The sequence below is a fragment of the Verruconis gallopava genome, assembly GCF_000836295.1.
Source record: "Verruconis gallopava strain CBS 43764 unplaced genomic scaffold supercont1.5, whole genome shotgun sequence".
Taxonomy (NCBI): domain Eukaryota; kingdom Fungi; phylum Ascomycota; class Dothideomycetes; order Venturiales; family Sympoventuriaceae; genus Verruconis; species Verruconis gallopava.
Window position 1 is genome coordinate 496,967 of NW_015622141.1, and position 19,539 is coordinate 516,505.

Genomic DNA, 19,539 nt, shown 5'->3' on the forward strand with positions numbered 1-19,539 from the left:
GACGGTGGGGAAAGTCACTAATCCTAAATGGGGCATTGATTATCGTGCTTTGCATCTACACTTGTTGTGATTGGTTCATCTGTGAAAAAATACGCGCTTAGTGCGTGCGTCATGAAAGTTCGACCTCTGTTTTGAAACCAATGACTTGCTTCGCTCCCGCAGTGCGTGTTTGTCAATCGTATCATTGTCCACCCCTCGCTCGTGGCCCTTTCGATTGCGCCGAGAGAAGCTTGTCGTGTGAGTCAAGGGCTGGTGCTCTAGCCTTGCAATACGAACTTAAATCCGGCGGTAGTAAGTAGTGGCTGATGTAGCTAACTATGTGTGGTTGTACACTATGTTGATGCTTCCAGGCTGCAATATAGATCTTGGAGGACGGTGAAATTTTAATCCATCGGATGCTAAGGCACGACCTTTTCTCTCTCCGAGAGATTTGAGAATGCTCACAAGTTGACAACACACGTCACGTGCTGTCTTGGGGTCAGAACTGCTCGAAGAATTGACGGCGGGACGATATTCATCCTTCGGCCCATAAGCAATGCCACAGCCGACGCAGGATGACGGTTCTTCTGGCCTGCACAAGTTCAGCTGCGTGTTGTGTCATAAGCGGAAGGTGAAGTGTGACAGGCTAGAGCCTTGTGGATATTGTGCAAGGCATAACGATACCTGTATGTACCCGGTCATATTCCTCTGCCGAAGGTTAATTCCGTTAATTTCCATTGAAAGGCGTCTACGAGGCTCCGCCTCCACCTAAACGAAGAAAAAAGGAAGCAAAGAGCAGCCATGCGGATCTCCTTGCGCGATTGCAGCGAGCTGAAGATCAGCTTCGTCAAGTAGTAGCACCGGGCCAATTTGACCAGCTCTCGTCTGCCGTGGGCAGTCCTGCCAACGCGTCTACACCAAAATCTGCGGCCTCAACCCCCGCTTTACAGTCTGCAGTCATAGCAAAGCATGATACCCCACGGGGAAGACTGATCGCAAGTGGTAACAGCACTCGGTATCTTGACAGCAACCTTTGGGTTACTCTCGACAATGAACTTCAAAATCCCGATGCCGTCCTTCGCGACACTGGAATTGGAGCCGGAGATGCCCAATACGTCGGCTCCGATGACGACGGTGACGTTGATCACGCTGCTGGCATGCTTCTTAGCACGAATGGCATATCTGATCAAGAACTCGCCGAGCTCTTTCCAACGGTAGCACAGCAAAACGTGCTTTGGCAGGTACGAATCTTCACTGGCAGTCATAGAACAAATCCTGACTCTGCAACAAGGTGTATATCGATAACGTCCACTACCTAACAATGATCTTGCATCGTCCTGGATTCCAAAAGGTTGTAGATACAGCAAGAACGAAAGGAATTCTTTCCTTATCGAAGCCTAATGTTGCTCTCATATTCTCGACATTCTTCATTGCTGCGGCATCACTCAGCAATGCACAGTGTGAAACCAAACTCAGGCAAACCCGCAAAAAACTACTCAAGCAATTGCGAGCTGGAACAAGACATGCCCTAGTGAGAGCTTCATTCACCCGATCAACAGACTTGGTAACTTTGCAAGCGTTCGTACAATTCCTAATCTGCATGCGAAACGGTATGGACTCTCAGACACTGTGGATTCTTTCAGGTGTTGCTTTCCGAATTGCGCAGAGAATGGGTATGCATCGTGCGGATGTTGATTCCAATTTGCCGCCTTTCGAAATAGAAATGAGACGCAGGCTCTGGCATCAGCTAATGATATTGGACTTCACATCTTCGGAACTTGCCGGCTGTTCACCAAATTACTCCGCTGCTATCATAGACCCCGAAGGACGTTCACCTCTCAACCTCAACGAGGAGGACTTGAAAGAAGATATGAAAGAGTTTCCTCCGGAGCGTGAGGGAGCAACCGACATGATCTTCTGTCGGCTACGTTACGAATTCCGCTCTTTCTTTGCCCTTATTCATAGGTCACGATCATCGTTCAAACCTTCACTAGGACCAATCTTCGAGGCAGGTTTTAATCGAATAACAGAAGATTCCTTCTCGATGGAAGAGAAAAACAAATTCGTTGACGAACTTGAAAACAAACTTCAGAACAACTATTTGAGGTTTTGTGATCCTATTAACCGCCTCCATAACATCACAGGCATCGCTGCACGAGCCGCCGTGGCAGGCATGCGTCTGCGCGTGCATCACCCTCGGCACTATCTGGAGAGCGGAAGGGAGCCTCCACAAGAAATCCGCGACTTGTGTTTTGCCCTGAGTATGAAAATATTGAAATATGACATAATGTGTCATTCTCAGAAAGAATTACAGGGTTATATTTGGCACGTGCGGGTTTACTTCCAGTGGTACGGTCTGGGAATCGAAAGCGCTCATTCAATGGCACTAATCTTCAAGTTAGGCACGCTTTTATTTTCTTACTAAATGAACTACGTGTTAGAACAACAGGTGAGGAGGCAGAAAAAGCATGGGAGCTATGTGAGGAGGCTTTTTTCTATCACCCTGAACTCATTTCGGGCGAGTTCGCATTATATCGAGCTATTCGAATAATAGCTCTACGGGCCTGGAGTGCTCGGGAGAAGATGCTTCTGCAACAAGGCCTTTACTTCAGTGTACCAAAATTTATCATCCAAGCCCGAGAGCGTGCTGGAATTGGCGCTTTCCAAAGTGGACCAAGCAACACCAGCCCTCAGATGTCCACGACACAAAGTGTAATGGGAAGAAATACTTATCAACAATATCCAACGCCAGCTTCAGTCTCTGCACCGAACATGAGGGACACCATCGCTTCTGATGAGCCTCCAATGCTATATAACACGAGCTGGCCTTCAGTAGTACCCGGAGAGGAGGGATTGTTTATGTCAAAACCCGGCGAGCCAAGCCCAATCGATTGGGATGCATGGGACTCGCTTGTCCAAATGGACCTGCCTACTTTGGAGTTTGGTCTCGAAGCATTTTTTAAAACATGACGAAACTAATTCAAGGCTTTTAAGCTAGACGACAGGCGCATCCTGAACGGCCGGATGCTATGATTCAGCAATGCACCCACCTCTTTGTAACATTAAACATGTCCTCTCCATCAAAATATTGAAAGTTTTCATACACTTCCTAGACCCTGATCATTGATTAAACATCGTCACTGCAAAGGGAATTATTCTATGGATTTGAATGATTTTCAACTTCTCTAGGGACCAGAATTTTGAGAAACGCGTATTATGATTTGCGACATAACCGTTATTATTTTCAAAAAAAAAAAAAAAAAAAAAAAAAAAAAAAAAAAAAAACTGTTCTGCCGAATTGTGTTGCGGCGGCGTCTCTAGACTCTGGATGGCTAACCCCTTTTGACAGCCTATATAGTGTTTTCCCAGGTTCTACGACCAACAGTGTGACAGCGGCCTGGGATCATGAGGCCGTCGCCCGTCGCAAGAAAAAGCTGTGCATTGATGAAAACAAGCTTCTGTAAGCATTATCACAGGACCTTATCAGCCCATGCCTTCCACCCAGCTTGCTTCTTTGGGTTTTGCTGATACTCAACATCTTCAGGATGCGCCTCCGTCACACCTTGAATGATCTGGTTGTCGTAGATCTCATCTGGACCGACAAAGCGGTCAACGAATGTCTCGACTGGCGGGAAAACATAGCACAGTCCCACATAAATAATCGTTGTGCCTACGAAGGCAAGAAGCCAACCGAATTGATACGGATGAACACCTACGCCCACGTCAATGCTCGAGTTGACCGAGTTGATCAGATCAGGGAGAGTTGGCGCAACACCGACGACGAAGGCGATGATTGCTCGCCAGTTTACGCCGTTAGAATACCGATATATGCTGTCCGGTTGATACAAGGCAAGGCAGTTGTATTTGCGTTTGTGAATAACCCAAAAGTCGAACAGCATGATGGCAGCGATGGGTCCGAGAAAGACCGCGTATGCCGACATGAAGTTGAGGAAACTCCCCGCGGACTCCAGGATCTTCCAAGGCACGAGGGCCCAGGCAAGAATTGCTGTCAAGAGCTGACCTCGTCTGATGTTGATATACTTGGGAACGAGGGCAGCCAGGTCATTGGCAGCCGAAAGCGAGTTGGCAGAAATGTTTACGCCAAGTGCAGCCAGAGCAAAAGAGAAAGCCGCGAAGAACCTGCAGGCGCGGGATGTCCAATGCGAGATTAGCGCCATAGGATCCCACTCCAGCACACCGTACCTGACTCCGCCTGCCGACGTGGCCGCGATGCCAATGAAGCTGATGAACGTGAAGACGAGAGGGAGAAACGGCACGTAAATGTACTGCCATTTCGGGGACACCCTGGAATATCGAGAAAAATCGGCCTGGTTGACGGAGAGAGTGGCAAAGTTGCCGATGACCGATGTCAGGGACGAGAGAAACGCCCAAGAGTACGCCGAGCCTGTCAGCGTGGCACGTTGGTCAAATATGCTGCTGTTCTTTTCGGTCGATACGAAGGCCCAGACGAGAATGGCGATCCAAGCGCTGTCAGAACATGTCAGTCACCGTTTTCGCGCGGTAGTTATTTGGGACGCCTACATCGGCACAATCACAGCTTTGGCCAGGAACAACCAGCGCAACGTGTTTGGATGCATGTACAAAAACGGCAACTGGATGATCCAAAAGATAAGGAACGACACCATTGTGTTCGTAGTGATTCCTTGGTCCTTGGGAATGGAGTTGTGCAGCGTCAAGAAACTAGGCCATATAGCTCCGAGCATGACGCGGACAGTGTTGGCGCCGTTCATGCACTGGATTGCGAACCAAAATATGGCGAGGATGGCGCGAGACACAATGGCAACGTAGGAGCCCCAGAAGCTATGCCCGGTCAGTTCGTTGCATTTGCAGGATAAGGGAGGGTTGAACCTGCCCCCATGAAGCTCGAGCGATGACTGGGAACGGGGAATGCGTGAGCACGCCCGTGGCGCCATTGAAAGCTATCACAATGGAGACGATGAAAAAGGCAAGGGCGACAATGCCCAAGGACTCTCGCCAGCTGAGTCCCAATGTGATTATTCCCGCTGCGAATTGCCATGTAGCCGCGTGGAAGGCGTCGGAAATCCAGTATGAAATGAACGACCAGACTCCCCACTGAGGTCGAGGAGACAAAGGGTCAGATTTGCTGGCCTACCACTTGAACGAATCGATGACGAGACTCACCTTCCGATCCTCCTTCCGTACGGGATCTAGATCCTTGTTGGTCCATCGAGCATTTCCGGAGTCCGAAAATGCGGACTTGGGTCTCGCAACGTGCAGTGAAGGTCGCTCGAATGTCACCATATTAGTTGAGAGGTGAATTGGAAGTTCAAAATGCAAACGGAAAAAGTAGGAGAAACCCCAAAAAATTTATTTCCCACAGCCTCTGCTTTAGGATGTGATTATCGTCTAAGGAGCAAGTAGAATGCCCGCGAGCTAGCTTGAACTCGCCGGCTTTAATACATCTATGCGTATCGCTTGACGAGGGAGTTACCATACATTATGCGTGAAAGTACAAGCCTAAGCCTGCTCAAGCGAATCCAGTCTTCTTCGAGTGCTGATAAGTAAAGGGTGGCGGTCGAACCAATCCAAGTGGGCCTTGCACACTTGCTTGTGGAAATAGACGTCAGGACAGATAGCCGGTCTTGTTCAACAGCGTTCTGGAAGCCGTTTGCATTGGCACTGGCTCGGCAGGCGAGGTTGTCATGAGATGGATGCATGGGTTTCGGGGACAACCATCCTACATCAGGACTAGTGCAGAGCCGTTATCACGAACGGCGCAAGGCAGGCATTTCGGGAAGATCTGCGGCTCGACTTCTGTAATAGATTACAGTAAGCGAAACAAGGGGAGAATGCGCAAATGCCAAGTTATTTGCTAGTCCATTCACATAGACGCATGAACTCCTATATATACGCTATTGTGCAGTCATCGTTGAACTTGCCTACGACACCGAGTCGAGCTTCACCGCCTGCAACGGATGGTCCAGCGACTACAATCTGTGTAGGATGTTAACAAATTGGCCAAAATGAGTTGTGATGTAGGATGAAACTGAAGAGATGTAGTAAAACATACCTCACCCTTCGCGCCTTCATCAGTAGTCTTGTGCACTCCTGAATCAACCACTTTGAGCTCCACAGAACTTAGTGGCGCACCAAAATGGCTGTGTTTATTCCTTGAACCTGTTTCTCTTCTGTAATCATATACGCTGGTTTGCGCGACGGCTCCAGCCACCCTGGCAGCAGTAAGAGCATAAACAACCCGCGCATTGGTAAAGATTCGTAAATCACTCAGATCCTGTGAGCTTAAAGGAGGCGTTTCTGCACCAGCTCTTTCTGAGATGAATAGCAAACGAAGCTTGCCTGGAGTAGTCCCAAGAGATACACGATGTGGTGAATTTATTCTTGAGAACAACGAATCAGAAGGCATTCGCCCGGCATCCAACGCACTCAATTGTGCGCTATGCGCCAGTCCTTTGAGGCCACCCGAAGCGCTGGCCTTGTTTTCCGCGTGCAGACGTTCCGCACTTTCAGCGCTAGCAACAATGACTGTGGGAGCGATGCAACGCGTTGTGAGAGCAAGCGAGACACCCGGCCCCGCAACTGAAGTGATGGCAACAGAGCAATGGGAGAAAAGTGCACCAAGAGTCCAGCATAGCGGGTACGTACTGGTCCAAGCGTCTGCTGACAGGAAGAGATCTGAGGGACTTAGGCGTTGTCGGAGTGGAACTGAGACAAGTAGGGCGCCTATACCCGCAACGAGGTTCTGGATTCTGTTAAAATCCGCATGCGGAGAAGAGCCATGTCAAAACGTACCTTATGTGTAAACTCAACAACCTGAGCGGCAGAGCCCGGTTTGTCGAGCCAGATTGTAACAATATTTGGCAGGTCGGCACTTTTAATATCCGGAATAGCCGAGCTCGTGATGTCTTGGTGGTCCCGTACGAGCTGATGCCACATGCTAACATCCATCTGATCGCCGACATCCTTAGGGACTTCGGTCCAATCCATATGTCGGCTCGTCTTCTCTACGACCCAGATAACCTGCTTTAATGACTTGTACGCTTTGGAGACTTCTTCCAGTGGTAGGGAGCCAGCTTGTGCGACGAGAGCATCTGCTTTCGTTTCGGCCAATTGCTCGATCACCTTTGAGTGCGACTGGTTGAAGGGAATGAGGACTGGGGAGAGGCCAAAGAAGGAGCACGCGAACAGCGCAGCTAGGAATTCTACTGAGTTTGGCATATAGATTGCCACCCGAGTAGCACCTTGTTTCTTGATGCAGCTACCGATGATGGTGAGCTCTTTCGTGATGTCCGGGATGCTATGTTCTGTGACCTCTTCCTTTCCAAAGACTGTGAAGATTTTGCCCTGGGCCTCCTCAGACAAGGACACAGAGCTGCTTCCGCGCGGTCTCTCTAGTGGTATCTCGCCTGTAACTCTCCTCCAAATATCCCTCAGATCTCCGTCCTTGCCGCCCGCGTAAGCAGGAGCACCCGGCTCTTTCACATTAAGTCCACTTCGAAGTGGGAAGCCGTGCGGAGTATCTGATGACCGGTATATGGCCGATTCACCTGGTTTCCGCACCATACTGGCAGTAGCCTGTCGCTGCAGCAGCATCGGGTGCGTATCCGGTTCCTCGGCGTTTACAACGGTGTAGGTGAGGTAGCCGAAGATGCTCACAGCGATGATGGTCGAGTACATGTTCCATCCTGCCAGCAGGTCAGCAAGCTGCTGGTCTATTTGCTCGACAATGTTAGTCATCCCGAAATAGGATCAAGAACTTCTTGAGTTTTGTGCGTGTTGTTAAAGGTTCGGAGCTCTTTGGCCTGTTCCCACAGCGTTGCGTCCCGAACCAGGCGCGGACCCTGAACGACGTAACACGGCTTGGGCTGCATAGGTGCCTCAGGCATGAATCAGCCTTGCTAAGAACACCTGTACACCTCGCGTAGCTGGAGGAGCATCATTGCACTCCCACAGCAGAAGTTCACACACTCAGACATAGAAAATGCGAGTCCTGCGATACATAGTACCGCAATTGCTCCTAGCGGGCTCCGCTTTCGTTTCCGCAGCATCATGGAGTTTCGAAGATGCTTCTGTGTCGATAAGTGAGAAAGGCAGTGGTGCTGGAGGTGCATCGAAGGAAGCGTACGTATACCCCAGTCAACTCTTGAGATTTCCTGAACACCACGGCTATTTGAAATGGATTGCTGGCAGCCGTAATGAGGGATAGACATAGCAATTGTCCTTCCGTATAAGCATCTTCATTTCCAGCATTGTTTCATTCTACAGCCTATTTCCATATATCCACTGGCGAGGCTTATGCTAACGTATTACACGAAGTCTCAAGCCAGATGCGCCTCTACCTAAGCCGCTGAGCCTTAAGACAGACTCGGCGCTCAAGATCATCCTTACAACCACAAACGGCAAGAAAGCTCGCAAACCACACCAAGCCTTCCTCACGCTCAGCTCCTCAACCAGCGGCCTCGAAGAATCGTTTCCTTTCACCGTTAAAGAATCCGGCAAGTCCAAGGTGGATGTCAAGTTCAGCGACATCCCGCTACAGCTCCTCAAGGATAAAGAACCGCTTGAAGCATCAATTGTCATTGGCTCGTTCGGGAGCTCGACACCTTACAAGAGCAAGGCCTTTAGCTTGAGCATTGATCTGGACCCGAACGCTCCGCTTCCAGAGCAGGAGCAGCAGCTTCGGTACGGAAAGAAGCCTGAAATCCATCATATTTTCAAGTCGGATCCCAAATCGCCCCCTCGCATCATCACGCTTATCTTCACTGCCGGCGTTGTTGCTTGTCTGCCTGTCTTGCTAGGTGCGTGGCTGATGCTCGGTGCCAATGCCAACCACCTTGCGAAAGCCCTGAGTGCGGCACCCATCAGTCACGTCCTTTTCGTTGGGAGCATCTTTGCGATGGAGTGTGTTTTCTTCCTGTACTACACGAGCTGGAACCTGTTCCAGACACTTCCAGTGGCAGGTATCATTGGGGTAGTGGCGTTCTATTCCGGAAGCAAAGCGCTCAGCGAAGTACAAGAGCGACGGCTTGCCGGATTGCGATGAGTGTACTTGAGCGGTTTATTCGACAGAGAGAGATCGATAGGTACTAAAGGAAGGTTCAAAACAGGATACGTGCATTATTAGCGAGTAGATGGGCGTTGAACAAATCCTCTGTCATGCGTAAGAAAACCTGGAACGAAATTATCTTGCAAGCATTCAGGTGAATTTGGCTGCGTCCCCATAAACGGACTAGCGGCTGCTAGCATTGCGAAGTAGCCATGATCTATTTCAGCTTTACATGTACCCTCAGCCGTCACAGGAGAGTGAGGACATTACAAGGCCATCGCATCGTAGGAGGGACTCTTTTGGAATTAGCGAAGTGTGTACAGCGTGAATGACAAATTTCCTGAGCAGGCCAGACCGACTTGAACCAATAAACACTTGACGACTTTTTTCATCCGCATCATGCGGTCGCAATTCGTCCTAGATCACGGATTGTCGGCGTTGTCTCCACTGTCAGACTGGAACGCCGGCTCGCTCCTGAAGACTTCTTATGGATTTATTCTCAGTGGTCCGATGTAGCTTGCGCATCTTGTCGCACCTTACCCTTTTCCTTGATAGCACGCAGACGTTTGGATTTCTTTCCTGCGAGACCCGAAAGACAGCTCGCTCATGAAGATGCAACGCACGTGAGTCCGTCGTGAATCTGGAAACCAAGTTAAGCAGGCGGATTCTAATGCTTGTGGTCCGGGCAGCTGAAGAATGGCATCTTCTCCAGAAGCTTAAACAGCATTGACTTCGGTGCAATGTCTGCGAGCGGAGCAGTTTCGAATGCAAAGCTCCAGCCCTACTCCTGTCAAGTGCGGAGATGTCAGCCCGACATTGTCTGCACTGGTCGTGCGCCACGAGCTCCTGAATCTTGAAATTATGAACAGTGATCGAACCGGTGGCCAAAACACAGCAGCAGCGCCACTTTGTAAGGGCAAACGACTGCGGTCATTGTCCATGACGGGCCCGACTCGCGTGCGCAGGCACGCGACGGAGAACAAGTTTGCACTGATGACTTGGGAGCGCGCGAGCCTGACATGAGCACGAACAAACCCACAGTCAGCCTTTCTAATGAGGAACACAATCCGGAGTTATGCCAGCCTGGTCGAGTCCAGCTTTGGCTCGTTTGCTGCAGGGTTCGGCCGTTGCTGCTGTGGCGGTTTCAGACGTGAAATTGATTGGAAGCGAAGATCAAACATCGCTCGAGCTGCCCTCGAGCTGGATCATCTTCATCCACTAAACTCGACTCGCCTTTCGTCTTCCGATCCGCCATTGTTTTCTTTCTGCATTAAGTTATTGAACACACATTCGTTTTCTAGCCACGGTCGCCATTGACCCGGACTGTTGCGCTGGACGTGACGTGTTTTGTAGTTGCTTGGTTCTCACCCCCGGATTCCTTCTCGTGACGGCCGCGTTGCAGTCCGTCTACACCATCAGGCTACCGTGAGTTTGTCTGATTTATTCACAGCATTTCTCGACGGCCTCAGCCTACTTCTTTTTCTCCTTTGTCCCTTCACCACCCACACTGATTTCACGTTCTCTTACCTGTCACTCCGAAACAACTTGTCTCCTGCGTGCAGCCACAACAGGCCCGGTCTACCTTCAAAACGAAACAACTACCCCAACCGAACACCTGCACGAGGTTGCCGAACATCCCTTCAGTTCACAGCACTAGCTTTCCGATCCGGTAGCCATGTGGAAGCGGCTTCCTTTGCGCGACAAGGGCACCAAGGGCCGGCCAAATCTTCAAATTGGCTCGCCCACGCTCCTCGAATCGACGTACGACGAAGCTCAGCTTGATCGGGCGCAGAATCTCTCACCGACCGAAGAACCTGCGCTCTCTCCGGGCGATGCCTACTACAACGCTGACATACGCCCGTCACGCGCTCGCCAGGACGTCGAAAACCAGCTGAAGGTGCCGGCAATGGATGTGTACGTGAACACCACTATCGCAAATACTGTCCCCTGCTTCTACCCTCCTAAACATAATTGGATTAGAAACAGCTTGCATGGCATTTGCTGATGTTTTGCCCAGCGGAAAGAGAAGGTCTGAGGATCCGACATTGTATCGGCCCTCTGTTGCTGCCTCGTCGGTGTATTCGCAACCAGAGGAACGCGTCTCCCCTCCCGCTTCGCCTTACAGGCGCCCAGTTCACGACGATGGCCAAGTCTCGCCCATTGAAGAACACTCGCCCTCGGGTTTGGAGACTTCCAGGCCGAGCAGGAGTCAGATTCCTGTCCCGCGAAAGGCCACTCCACGCATGAAAGAATGGACTCAAAACGTCGGCAAGGGTGCGCCCATGATGTGCGTGGTCATCCTTGGAATCTTCTGCGACGAGACTTTTGCGCTCTGAACAGGTTATGCTACACATGCTGGAAAATAAGGCCATCCCAAGACATGAATATGAAGGCTCTGAGTCACCCGACTCCTCAAATGAGAGCGTTTGAGACTGCTGTGGTATCGTGGGAACGAGCCTCTGTTCTTTTGTGGCAAGCTTGTGTGCTGACCTGACCAGCGTTCAGGAATCTCGTGTCAACCCAAAACTCTTGCTGACTGTTTTCACAGGTGGGACGACTACTCCGGAGAGCCGACTTTTGATGGCGCCGGCAAACCCTCTCAAGTCAAACCAGGCCAATTCGATTTTCGCTCGGGACTGAAGCCCGTAAAGAAACTCGAAAATCCGATCTCACCGTCAAATGAGGCCCAGAAAACCAGCTTTAAAGAGAAGGCTTCCCGACTTGCCAAGCAAGGACTCAGTGTTGACACGCGACCTCCTTGGAAGGGAGGTTCTGGGCGCCATGCGATAGTTGATGCTCCGCAAGACAAGCCAGGGCAACCAATACCACAACCTCGCCGGCCAGAGGAGAAACGTGCGAAGAGTCCAGGGCATGATCCGTTAAATAGTGCCATCTCTCCAAAAGTGCCAAAAGTGGCGTCCCCGCCTGAAACTCGACAAGTCACAGCCTCACCCACGGCCCAAGCGTATCCCGGGAACGGCTTAAGTGACATGTCAGGTCACAATGCTAATGCAGAACGGCAGGTCTACGGGTCGGTTCCTGCAGGCCCACCATTGCAGCATTACAGTTCTCCTAATGCCTACCCTAGCCCACCCCCAGACCGCAATGTTACTCCCGTAAAGGACTATCCCTACTCACCGAACCCTACCGCAGACCATTCTTCTGATCAGCATCCTGCTCTACGAGAGGTTAATTCAACTCTTGAAATAGACGCAAGCCAAAGGACACCACCTCGAAGACAACGAAATAGTTCATATTCCAAAAAGATTCAAGAGTCTCCAGGCCAAGAACCCGGTAGCCACTTTAGTTGGACCACTACAGCTACTTCGGTGTATCAGCACAGCCCGCCACCAAGTCCGCCGCCTCCAATGCCGACCAAGTATGTAGACAATGCCTCACCATCGCCTAATGATAAAGCGTCCATACTAGATCGCGGTCACCCAACCCGACGTCTTGGTCTTGGAGACTCGCCCGCGACCCCAATGAGCGGTCAACGATTCAGTATTGGAAGCACAACGCGGAAGCCCGTCGGATCTGCGCCAGCTGTATGTGATCCCATTCGAACTATTCAGGACATACTAATGTCGTCGCAATTAGGTGCAGCCACCATCGCCCGAACCAGAAGTCATCAAACAGCAATTCCCCTTGACGGATTGGCGCACCGGTAGAGGAAACAAAACCGAGCGTTCAAATTCCCTTGCGCCTTCTACGCAGAGCAGCGGTTCCTCACCCGTGGGGAAGTCGCTTCCCAAGACTCCACAAGAGCTTTCCTCCTCGGACCTCATAGCGTCGATACAAGCGCAACAAGAAGACCTGTCGCTGCAGCGCAGGAACATTCAGCGCGTCATTGCAGACTTGGAGAAACCGGAGGCCAGGAATCCTATATATAACAGCTTCAAGGTTATCCGTGAGCGAGAAAAGCAGCTGGCAAGCCTGAGACTGGAGTTGGATGACGTGATAAGAAAGGACCATGAGCTTGGTATGCGACTACATCGGGCGTGGAAGAGAAAGGAGCGCGACGATCCGAATACGCCTGGCTCGATATTTTGGGTGAGACGGGCAACTGCGGGCATGTAATGTTTTGGGTGTTTTTTTTGCTAAGTGTTTGATTCAGGTCAATACGTTGTCGACGAGTCGTTTGCGTTCCCACAAGGCATGAAGAGACCGAATAGGATCATGGTGGCTGCGTGAGAGCAACAACCGTTGCTGAGTCTCACTTTGACATGCCCTGCGATCCAATTAGGTGGGCCATGCCTCTCCCCCGTTCGAGTATGCCCCCAAGCTGCTTTTGCTTTCATCTTTGCGGTTCTGAAGTTTTTGAGCACTTTTGCGAGGAGTTGGAAGGAGACTAGCGCACGATATCCAAGGAGGCGATTGAAGAGCGCATTCGCATAAACAAACTTTACAAATCTGCTCTTTCAGCCAGCTTTTTATTGTTTTAGTTACGTTGTCCAGGACAACAGTCTTTTCAGCTTATTACTTCGTTTGTAAAATGGCACGTACGTTGCTCGGCCAATTCACGTGTCTCGAAAGTGTTTTCTCATTTTGCCAAACCAGTTTGCTCAGCCCACCGTTGGTGTGCTATCCTCATCTATGTGGATTCCAAATTGTTTCTGGGCCATGGCATAGCTTCGTGCAACCGCCTCACTGCCATAAATTCTCATTTCTTTCTCATATGCAGCTGTCACACCGTCTTGATATCCCCCAGCCTGGGCAAGCAATCTCCCTAGAAGCGCAGAGTCCCTTACAGCCGTGTTCGCGCCAAGCCCTCCAGCAGGCGTCATGGAATGCGCTGCGTCCCCAATCACGGTGACTCTAGGCTCATTTTTCCATTCAGGCACACCAGACGGTGTTGAACACGTGATCTTCCAGAAGGCGGCCTGGTCTTCATTCATTCTTTCGAACAACGGCTTGAGTCGCGGATGCCAGTGTGCCGTTAGCGATTTTGCAATCTCAGCCGCGGGCTTGCCAACTATCGTGAAGTCGTCGTTTGGCGGAGCGATGACTCCAGGGGTTCCACCCATGGTCCATCCAAAGTGCAACGAGTCATCGTCCAAATTACCAGGACGCACGTTGGTTATGACGAATATGCGTCCCTTCGGATTCGTGTCGTCTGTTGCGCGCCAAACGCCTTCGCCTAACGCCTTGAAGGCCGAGGCGGGAGCCTGGCCGTGAATGCCTCGCGCTCCAGTATCGTACGTCCTGAGCTTTCCGCCGGACAGCTGCTTGGCCGTTCTGGAGTATATTCCTTCGCCTCCGACCAGCATCTCGCCTTCCTCAGACTTTGAACCGTCGGCAAAGACGGCGCGGACGCCATGAGGTGTAAGCTCGTATCCCGTAACCAGATGGTTCCATTTGATGCGATCTTCGAGCCCTTCCATGAAAAGCGAACGCATTTCACCTCTCGAGATTCCTATCGTTCTCCCATCTCTCGACCGTAGATTAGGCGCAGCCGGCTTGGTCGGGCCCTCGCCGCCGGGCTTCTCTTCCGTCACCTCCTCACCCGTGACGGCGTTGAGCGACGCGAAGCCTTTCTCGCCGCCCGTCTTGCCTGTGGCATCCCAGAACTTGGGAAAGTGCTCCGGTCCCAGAACCTCCTCGATCGCATCCAGGCCCTCGTCCGAAAGCCGCAGCCTGTACCCTTGGCCGCGAAACGAGATGCTCTGGTCGCGCTCGAAAAGCGTGAACGGGATCCCAGTGCGCAAGAGCGATCGGCCGAGCAGCAGCGAGGCCAGACCTGCCCCGCAGATCAAAATGGGCTTTGGTGTTGAAGCTGCCATCTTCGGGGACGGCCTTTCGAGAGCGGGAATGGGTTGCTCGCGACGAAAGATACTCAGGGAGAGTATATATCCGTCACCGATTACCTTGCTACGGCTCGGAGACGATGGCCGAATGCCGTGCCGAGTTTCTTGCAAATACAGGGGACGCGAGCTCAACACTTCGTAAACACTTTGTGGGAACAGAACGTACGTTTGAGGCTTGCAAAACAAACTTTTCGGAACTTCGGCTCGCACGACTGTCAGACCCCGAGAGGCTTGATAGGAAGGCTCAGCTAAACCTGCCTGCCCATATAGCCGTGCAGCTGCGTCGAAATCTTGCTTTCTAAGCTTGCTACAGTTGCTCGATATGTTTGGGTGGACACGCGTACGGACGTCGATGGCACAAGCCTGGGTCTCCTCAACAAACTTCGGTCGCTCGGCGGAAAAGTCCCATCTTTTCTCATCGACTGAACGGGCACGAAGTATGGTGCAGCCTTGGATTTGGCTTGGCTCAAGAAAATTTCCGGCATGAAAGGCCGTATTCCCTTGGCGATGCTAGAACTAGTGCGAGCATACAAGCGCCTTTCCTGTGGCCGTGGCGCGCGTGTTTTGGCGCGAGGCCGCCGCAGCGGAAGGGCAACCGAGCCGGTGAACAGCAACGTTGGAGAAAGCAACACGCTCGGCCAGCGCTGCTGCTCCCTTTACCTGCCTTCATGATGCCGCGGCATGGCAGAACACATTTCCACACGTCCAGATAGCTCGTGCTTTGCGGGACATCAGTCATGGCGACAGAAACGACGCCTTCCTCTTCGCTCTCGAGATACCGCCCGGTAGTCCTGGCCCTTACGGGCTTTGCAGCTTTGTACGGGGCGTATGTTGTATACAACAACTTCAAAAGCTCTCCTCCGCCAGCTACGCCTCATCGCAGCAACGCCGTACGTATATTCGTGCCCTCATACTCGTGAGTCATTTGCAACAGTGCCGCCCTACGCTCCAATCTCAGAGCTTGGTGTCGAAGGGCTTGGCCACACCGTTCGATGCGACATGACCATACACAGTCTATATTCATTCCGGTAGAACGTTGATGATGCTCATGAGATGCGCAGGTTCATCGACCCCGCAGGCCCCAACGCCTTTCACGTCTTAGAGAGAACCAGACAGCCGAGACAGACATCGATCAAACTCCTGAGACCCCAAATTTCAATCCGGCCGAGACGTATGGGAGGTTCGCCATTGTCAATGGAAGAGGCCAGACGGTTCATATTGAGCTGCGGCCCACTGCCCTTCCAACATTGCAGACCTTGCAGGAAGAGCATGGCCTACCCGAAGCACAAGCGCGGGCGACTTTGAATTCTCTCCGCCACGAATTTGTCGTACGGTTCATGATCATGCAGTTCCAAAACAGAGGAGCGCGTTCTACATGGGAACAGGAAATGCTTGCGGCAACACGCTGGTTGCAGCAGCTTGGCTTTCCTCATGACGAGGTTCGTCAAGGCTTAGCACAAATGGTTGAAACAGTCGAAAGAGAAGCTGCAGAACGAGGTCTCCTCCCAGATGATGCCGACACCATTGCCGGTACAGATGTTGGAGTACGATTTGGACGTGGCCAAGCCGGCCTTTACCTCAAGCAATTGTTGTATCACATTGCCGAGAACCAAGCCCGGCAAGATGGCTACCTGCATCGCGGGTTTCAGTGCGACTCCTGCGGTACCTCGCCGATTCGAGGAATCAGGTGGAAATGTGCAAACTGCGTGGATCTTGACCTGTGCAATGATTGCCATGCGACTTGTATGCACAGCCGCAACCACATCTTCTACGAAATAAAAATACCGACGTACGCCATGAACAATCTGCATGCCGTTCAAGAACCTAGCTATCCCGGACGTCTTGACATGTCTAAGATTCCGCCTTTGCCTGCAGACATATGCAAGAGCTTGGTCGACAAGGTGGACTTCGAAAAATCCGAGATTGAGGGTCTATACGATCAGTTCACATGCCTCGCTAGTTGTCCACGCCCCGGCGATGTTCTGCTATTTGCTATAGACAGACTGTCCTTCCAGCGGGCAATCTCTCCGATCAGCTCGACAAGTCCGCTTCGTCCAAATCTAATTTTCGACCGCATGTTTGCACTGTTCGATGCTGATCACGATGGTCTCATCAGCTTCGAAGATTTCGTGCTTGGAGTTGCATTTCTCAGAAGCAAAATAGGTGGCAAGAGTAGGAGGAAAAAGATCTTCGATGCATATGACTTAGACGGCGACGGCTATGTCACAAGGAGAGATTTCTTGCGCATATTCAAAGCTCTGTTCACAATTCAGGAAGAAGTTACACTGGATCTGCTTGCTCCTAACGAAGCAGTCAACGGATTGAGAGACGCCACCACTTTTGCGAGCTCCAGTCGAGTGATTAGTGCAGCCTTTACGCAGGCTCCCCGCTCAGTCCCAGAACCAAGAGCGCCACTTAACAAGCCTGCGAATTCGTTCGGCGATAGACGAAACCAACCAGACCAGGCAGTGGTTAATGAAGACGCGATCCTGGATGTATCTCGTGCCGAGATTGTAGGCAATGCTTGGGAATCTCAGGCCCAATTTCCCTTCGATCATAGAATTGGAGAGCCATTGTCTCTTCGTGACTTCGTTTACCTCCAACCCAGAGACTCTCACAATCAAGCTCCTACACATCTTGCTCGTGAGCAACGAGTACGCTTCGCTTATGGCGGATCTTCTATCGCAGACGCAAGGCGTGCAGCGTGGGCGGAAAGAACGCAGCGGTCTACTGTTTACGATAGCGAGGACTCGTATAGCCAGACACAAGTCACCGCAGAAGTAGACGGTTACCAAATCCCAAATCACTCACAAGATATAGGCCGAGAGATTGCGTACCAGGTCATGGAAGAGAGCTTAAATGAGCTTCTAGACCCTCTTTTCAAGGAAAGAGAGGATTTTCACTACGACGCTCAGGCCGCGAGACCAGAAATCAGGCGCTGGCAACAGGAAATTGAGGCTTACAAAGATAGGGTCCGCAAAGAGAAAGAGAGTGCAGCAGCATATAGAGCAAGTTGTCGCCGCGCCAATGCAGGTGCAGCTGCTGAATCTGCCACCAAGAATGCACTTAAGCAATCTGTGTCGGACGAAAACATAAATGGACACCAGCCAAGATCAGACGCAGAAGAGTCCCGTCGAGAGCTGACGACTATGGCCGATGCTGTAGTATCCATCGAGGAACAAGTGCAAGCGCAGGCATTAAGTGAATTGCTCAGCAGCCAAGGCTTTGAGGTTCGAGAAGACCTCTCAGGCGACGAAGACCCCATAGGAATGCACCTCGATATCTCCACCCAACCTACCGACTCTGGTGAACAACCCATGCGTATGGAGATTATGGTGACAAATCCGCCTTCATCTCTCGCGCCGGTCGTAGAGGAAGAACGACGCTTTGATCCGACAATGCCACAATTCATGCCCAACTCCGAACGTGACATCCTCGACAGTCGGCCGAGAGATGTTACTGTTGATCCCCTAGTTCCTCCAGATAACCAAACAAACGAGGCCAGTCAGCGGCTCAAAAATGAGGCTGAAATAATCCGTCAGTTCGAATACATGTTTCTAGGTTGGGAACGCGACCGCACTACAGGTAAGGTGGTCAATAGCGCCACCAAAGCTAGCGCCAAACGGGAAGCCAGAGAACGGCAAGCAAAGAGTCAAGAACCACCCAGTGCAGAAAGGCTTGCGAAACTTGCAGAATACCAGGAATACTTGTCCGAAGCTCGCGAACATCCCGGAATCAACTTCTCGGAATTCGATGCATTTATGACGTCGACGATGGGGAGTGACTTCAGGTTCATAGAAGGGTGGGTGGAAGTCTGTTACTTTTGAGTGATGAGCATCAAATTCGGAGAGGCAAGAATCCACAAAGATTTAGTTACTGTAATGACGATGCAAAAAGTTAATACGTTATGGCTTTGTGTTCAACTTCAGGTTATTGGCCTCGAACAGGCGTCAACTAGAGTATCTTCTCAACACCCATAACCGTGGAGAAAGTGCTAGTGGCCTGCGGCAACATTTTGCTTCTTCGAAGTTTCAAAACATGTTGTACAGGCTGCGCTTATGATTGGAAGCCAGGAATTCCTTCCGGCAACTTCACTTCTCGTACGAGAAATCCTCGTCGCTTTATGGGCTAATGATACCCCACATAATCAAATTTGTATCAGAGCCAGCTTTTGCTCATGCTGTTAGTACGATCGCCGTGTGAGCCCCCTCACCCCCCCCCCCCCCCCCTTCCAAACGCAGATCCATGATTTGCATATTGAAAAGAAAATGCACGATTACCACGAAGAGTCTTCGCTACACTTCCACGTCTTGCACCAGCATCGGTAAAAAATCGCAATAGCCAACTATGAACCACCGTTGCGTAAAAAGGGGCTCTGTCAATTTTATGTACATTGCCGGCAAGTCGGTCTTTGCAAACCTTGGAGAAATGGATTAGACTCCCAGCACGATCAAGGATCTGCACAAATGCAAAGCCAGTTTGAGCAATTCTGAAACAGAGCCGCACGATGTGCGTTATGGCCAAGATATGCGGCATGAAACATGTAGCTTGACGACCCCTTAATGGTCAAAGTTTAATGTCCAAGGTGTTTGGCGGCCTTTTGGGTAGAAACAGACGTGCTTTGGAGCAATCTAGGTGAGGCAGCCTTCCCATTCATCACCACGCCATGCATATTTGGTCATGGTCATTCCTGAAGTTGTGGTGAATTTG

General features: G+C 51.1%; 7 protein-coding genes across 9 annotated transcripts; 4 read left to right on the top strand and 3 right to left on the bottom strand.

Annotated features, from left to right (window-relative positions):
* The first annotated feature begins 186 nt into the window (after positions 1-186).
* Positions 187-3,084, top strand: PV09_02080. 2 transcript variants are annotated; one of them, XM_016355074.1, is made up of 5 exons: positions 187-291; positions 351-665; positions 724-1,220; positions 1,271-2,328; positions 2,382-3,084. In XM_016355074.1, the coding sequence occupies exons 2-5, from the start codon at positions 536-538 to the stop codon at positions 2,947-2,949; spliced, it is 2,253 nt and encodes a 750-aa protein (XP_016217090.1). In that variant the 5' UTR covers positions 187-291; positions 351-535; the 3' UTR covers positions 2,950-3,084. The 2 variants fall into 2 exon arrangements, with proteins under 2 accessions (XP_016217090.1, XP_016217091.1); XM_016355075.1 differs by having other exon boundaries at positions 1,271-3,084.
* Positions 3,085-3,449: 365 nt separating this feature from the next.
* Positions 3,450-5,262, bottom strand: PV09_02081 (uncharacterized protein; the record flags this gene model as incomplete). Its single annotated transcript, XM_016355076.1, has 4 exons — positions 3,450-4,467; positions 4,522-4,800; positions 4,883-5,073; positions 5,143-5,262. 4 exons carry the CDS (start codon positions 5,260-5,262, stop codon positions 3,450-3,452), a joined length of 1,608 nt encoding a protein of 535 aa, XP_016217092.1.
* A 31-nt stretch (positions 5,263-5,293) lies between these two features.
* Positions 5,294-7,820, bottom strand: PV09_02082 (uncharacterized protein). The gene is made up of 3 exons (XM_016355077.1): positions 6,772-7,820; positions 6,032-6,721; positions 5,294-5,955 (listed from the first exon to the last, which is right to left on the bottom strand). Exons 1-3 carry the CDS (start codon positions 7,714-7,716, stop codon positions 5,863-5,865), a joined length of 1,728 nt encoding a protein of 575 aa, XP_016217093.1. The 5' UTR covers positions 7,717-7,820; the 3' UTR covers positions 5,294-5,862.
* Positions 7,821-7,925: 105 nt separating this feature from the next.
* On the top strand, positions 7,926-9,405 carry PV09_02083 (uncharacterized protein). Its single transcript, XM_016355078.1, has 2 exons — positions 7,926-8,100; positions 8,296-9,405. Exons 1-2 carry the CDS (start codon positions 7,961-7,963, stop codon positions 9,020-9,022), a joined length of 867 nt encoding a protein of 288 aa, XP_016217094.1. The 5' UTR covers positions 7,926-7,960; the 3' UTR covers positions 9,023-9,405.
* An 813-nt stretch (positions 9,406-10,218) lies between these two features.
* PV09_02084 lies at positions 10,219-13,641 on the top strand. Of its 2 annotated transcripts, XM_016355079.1 has the most exons (5): positions 10,219-10,939; positions 11,043-11,312; positions 11,574-12,570; positions 12,623-13,075; positions 13,140-13,641. In XM_016355079.1, exons 1-5 carry the CDS (start codon positions 10,701-10,703, stop codon positions 13,182-13,184), a joined length of 2,004 nt encoding a protein of 667 aa, XP_016217095.1. In that variant the 5' UTR covers positions 10,219-10,700; the 3' UTR covers positions 13,185-13,641. The 2 variants fall into 2 exon arrangements, with proteins under 2 accessions (XP_016217095.1, XP_016217096.1); XM_016355080.1 differs by having other exon boundaries at positions 12,623-13,641.
* Positions 13,196-15,323, bottom strand: PV09_02085 (uncharacterized protein). The gene has a single exon (XM_016355081.1). The coding sequence runs from the start codon at positions 14,803-14,805 to the stop codon at positions 13,588-13,590; it is 1,218 nt and encodes a 405-aa protein (XP_016217097.1). The 5' UTR covers positions 14,806-15,323; the 3' UTR covers positions 13,196-13,587.
* A 64-nt stretch (positions 15,324-15,387) lies between these two features.
* PV09_02086 (uncharacterized protein) lies at positions 15,388-19,045 on the top strand. The gene is made up of 2 exons (XM_016355082.1): positions 15,388-15,719; positions 15,891-19,045. Exons 1-2 carry the CDS (start codon positions 15,567-15,569, stop codon positions 18,654-18,656), a joined length of 2,919 nt encoding a protein of 972 aa, XP_016217098.1. The 5' UTR covers positions 15,388-15,566; the 3' UTR covers positions 18,657-19,045.
* Positions 19,046-19,539: the final 494 nt, after the last annotated feature.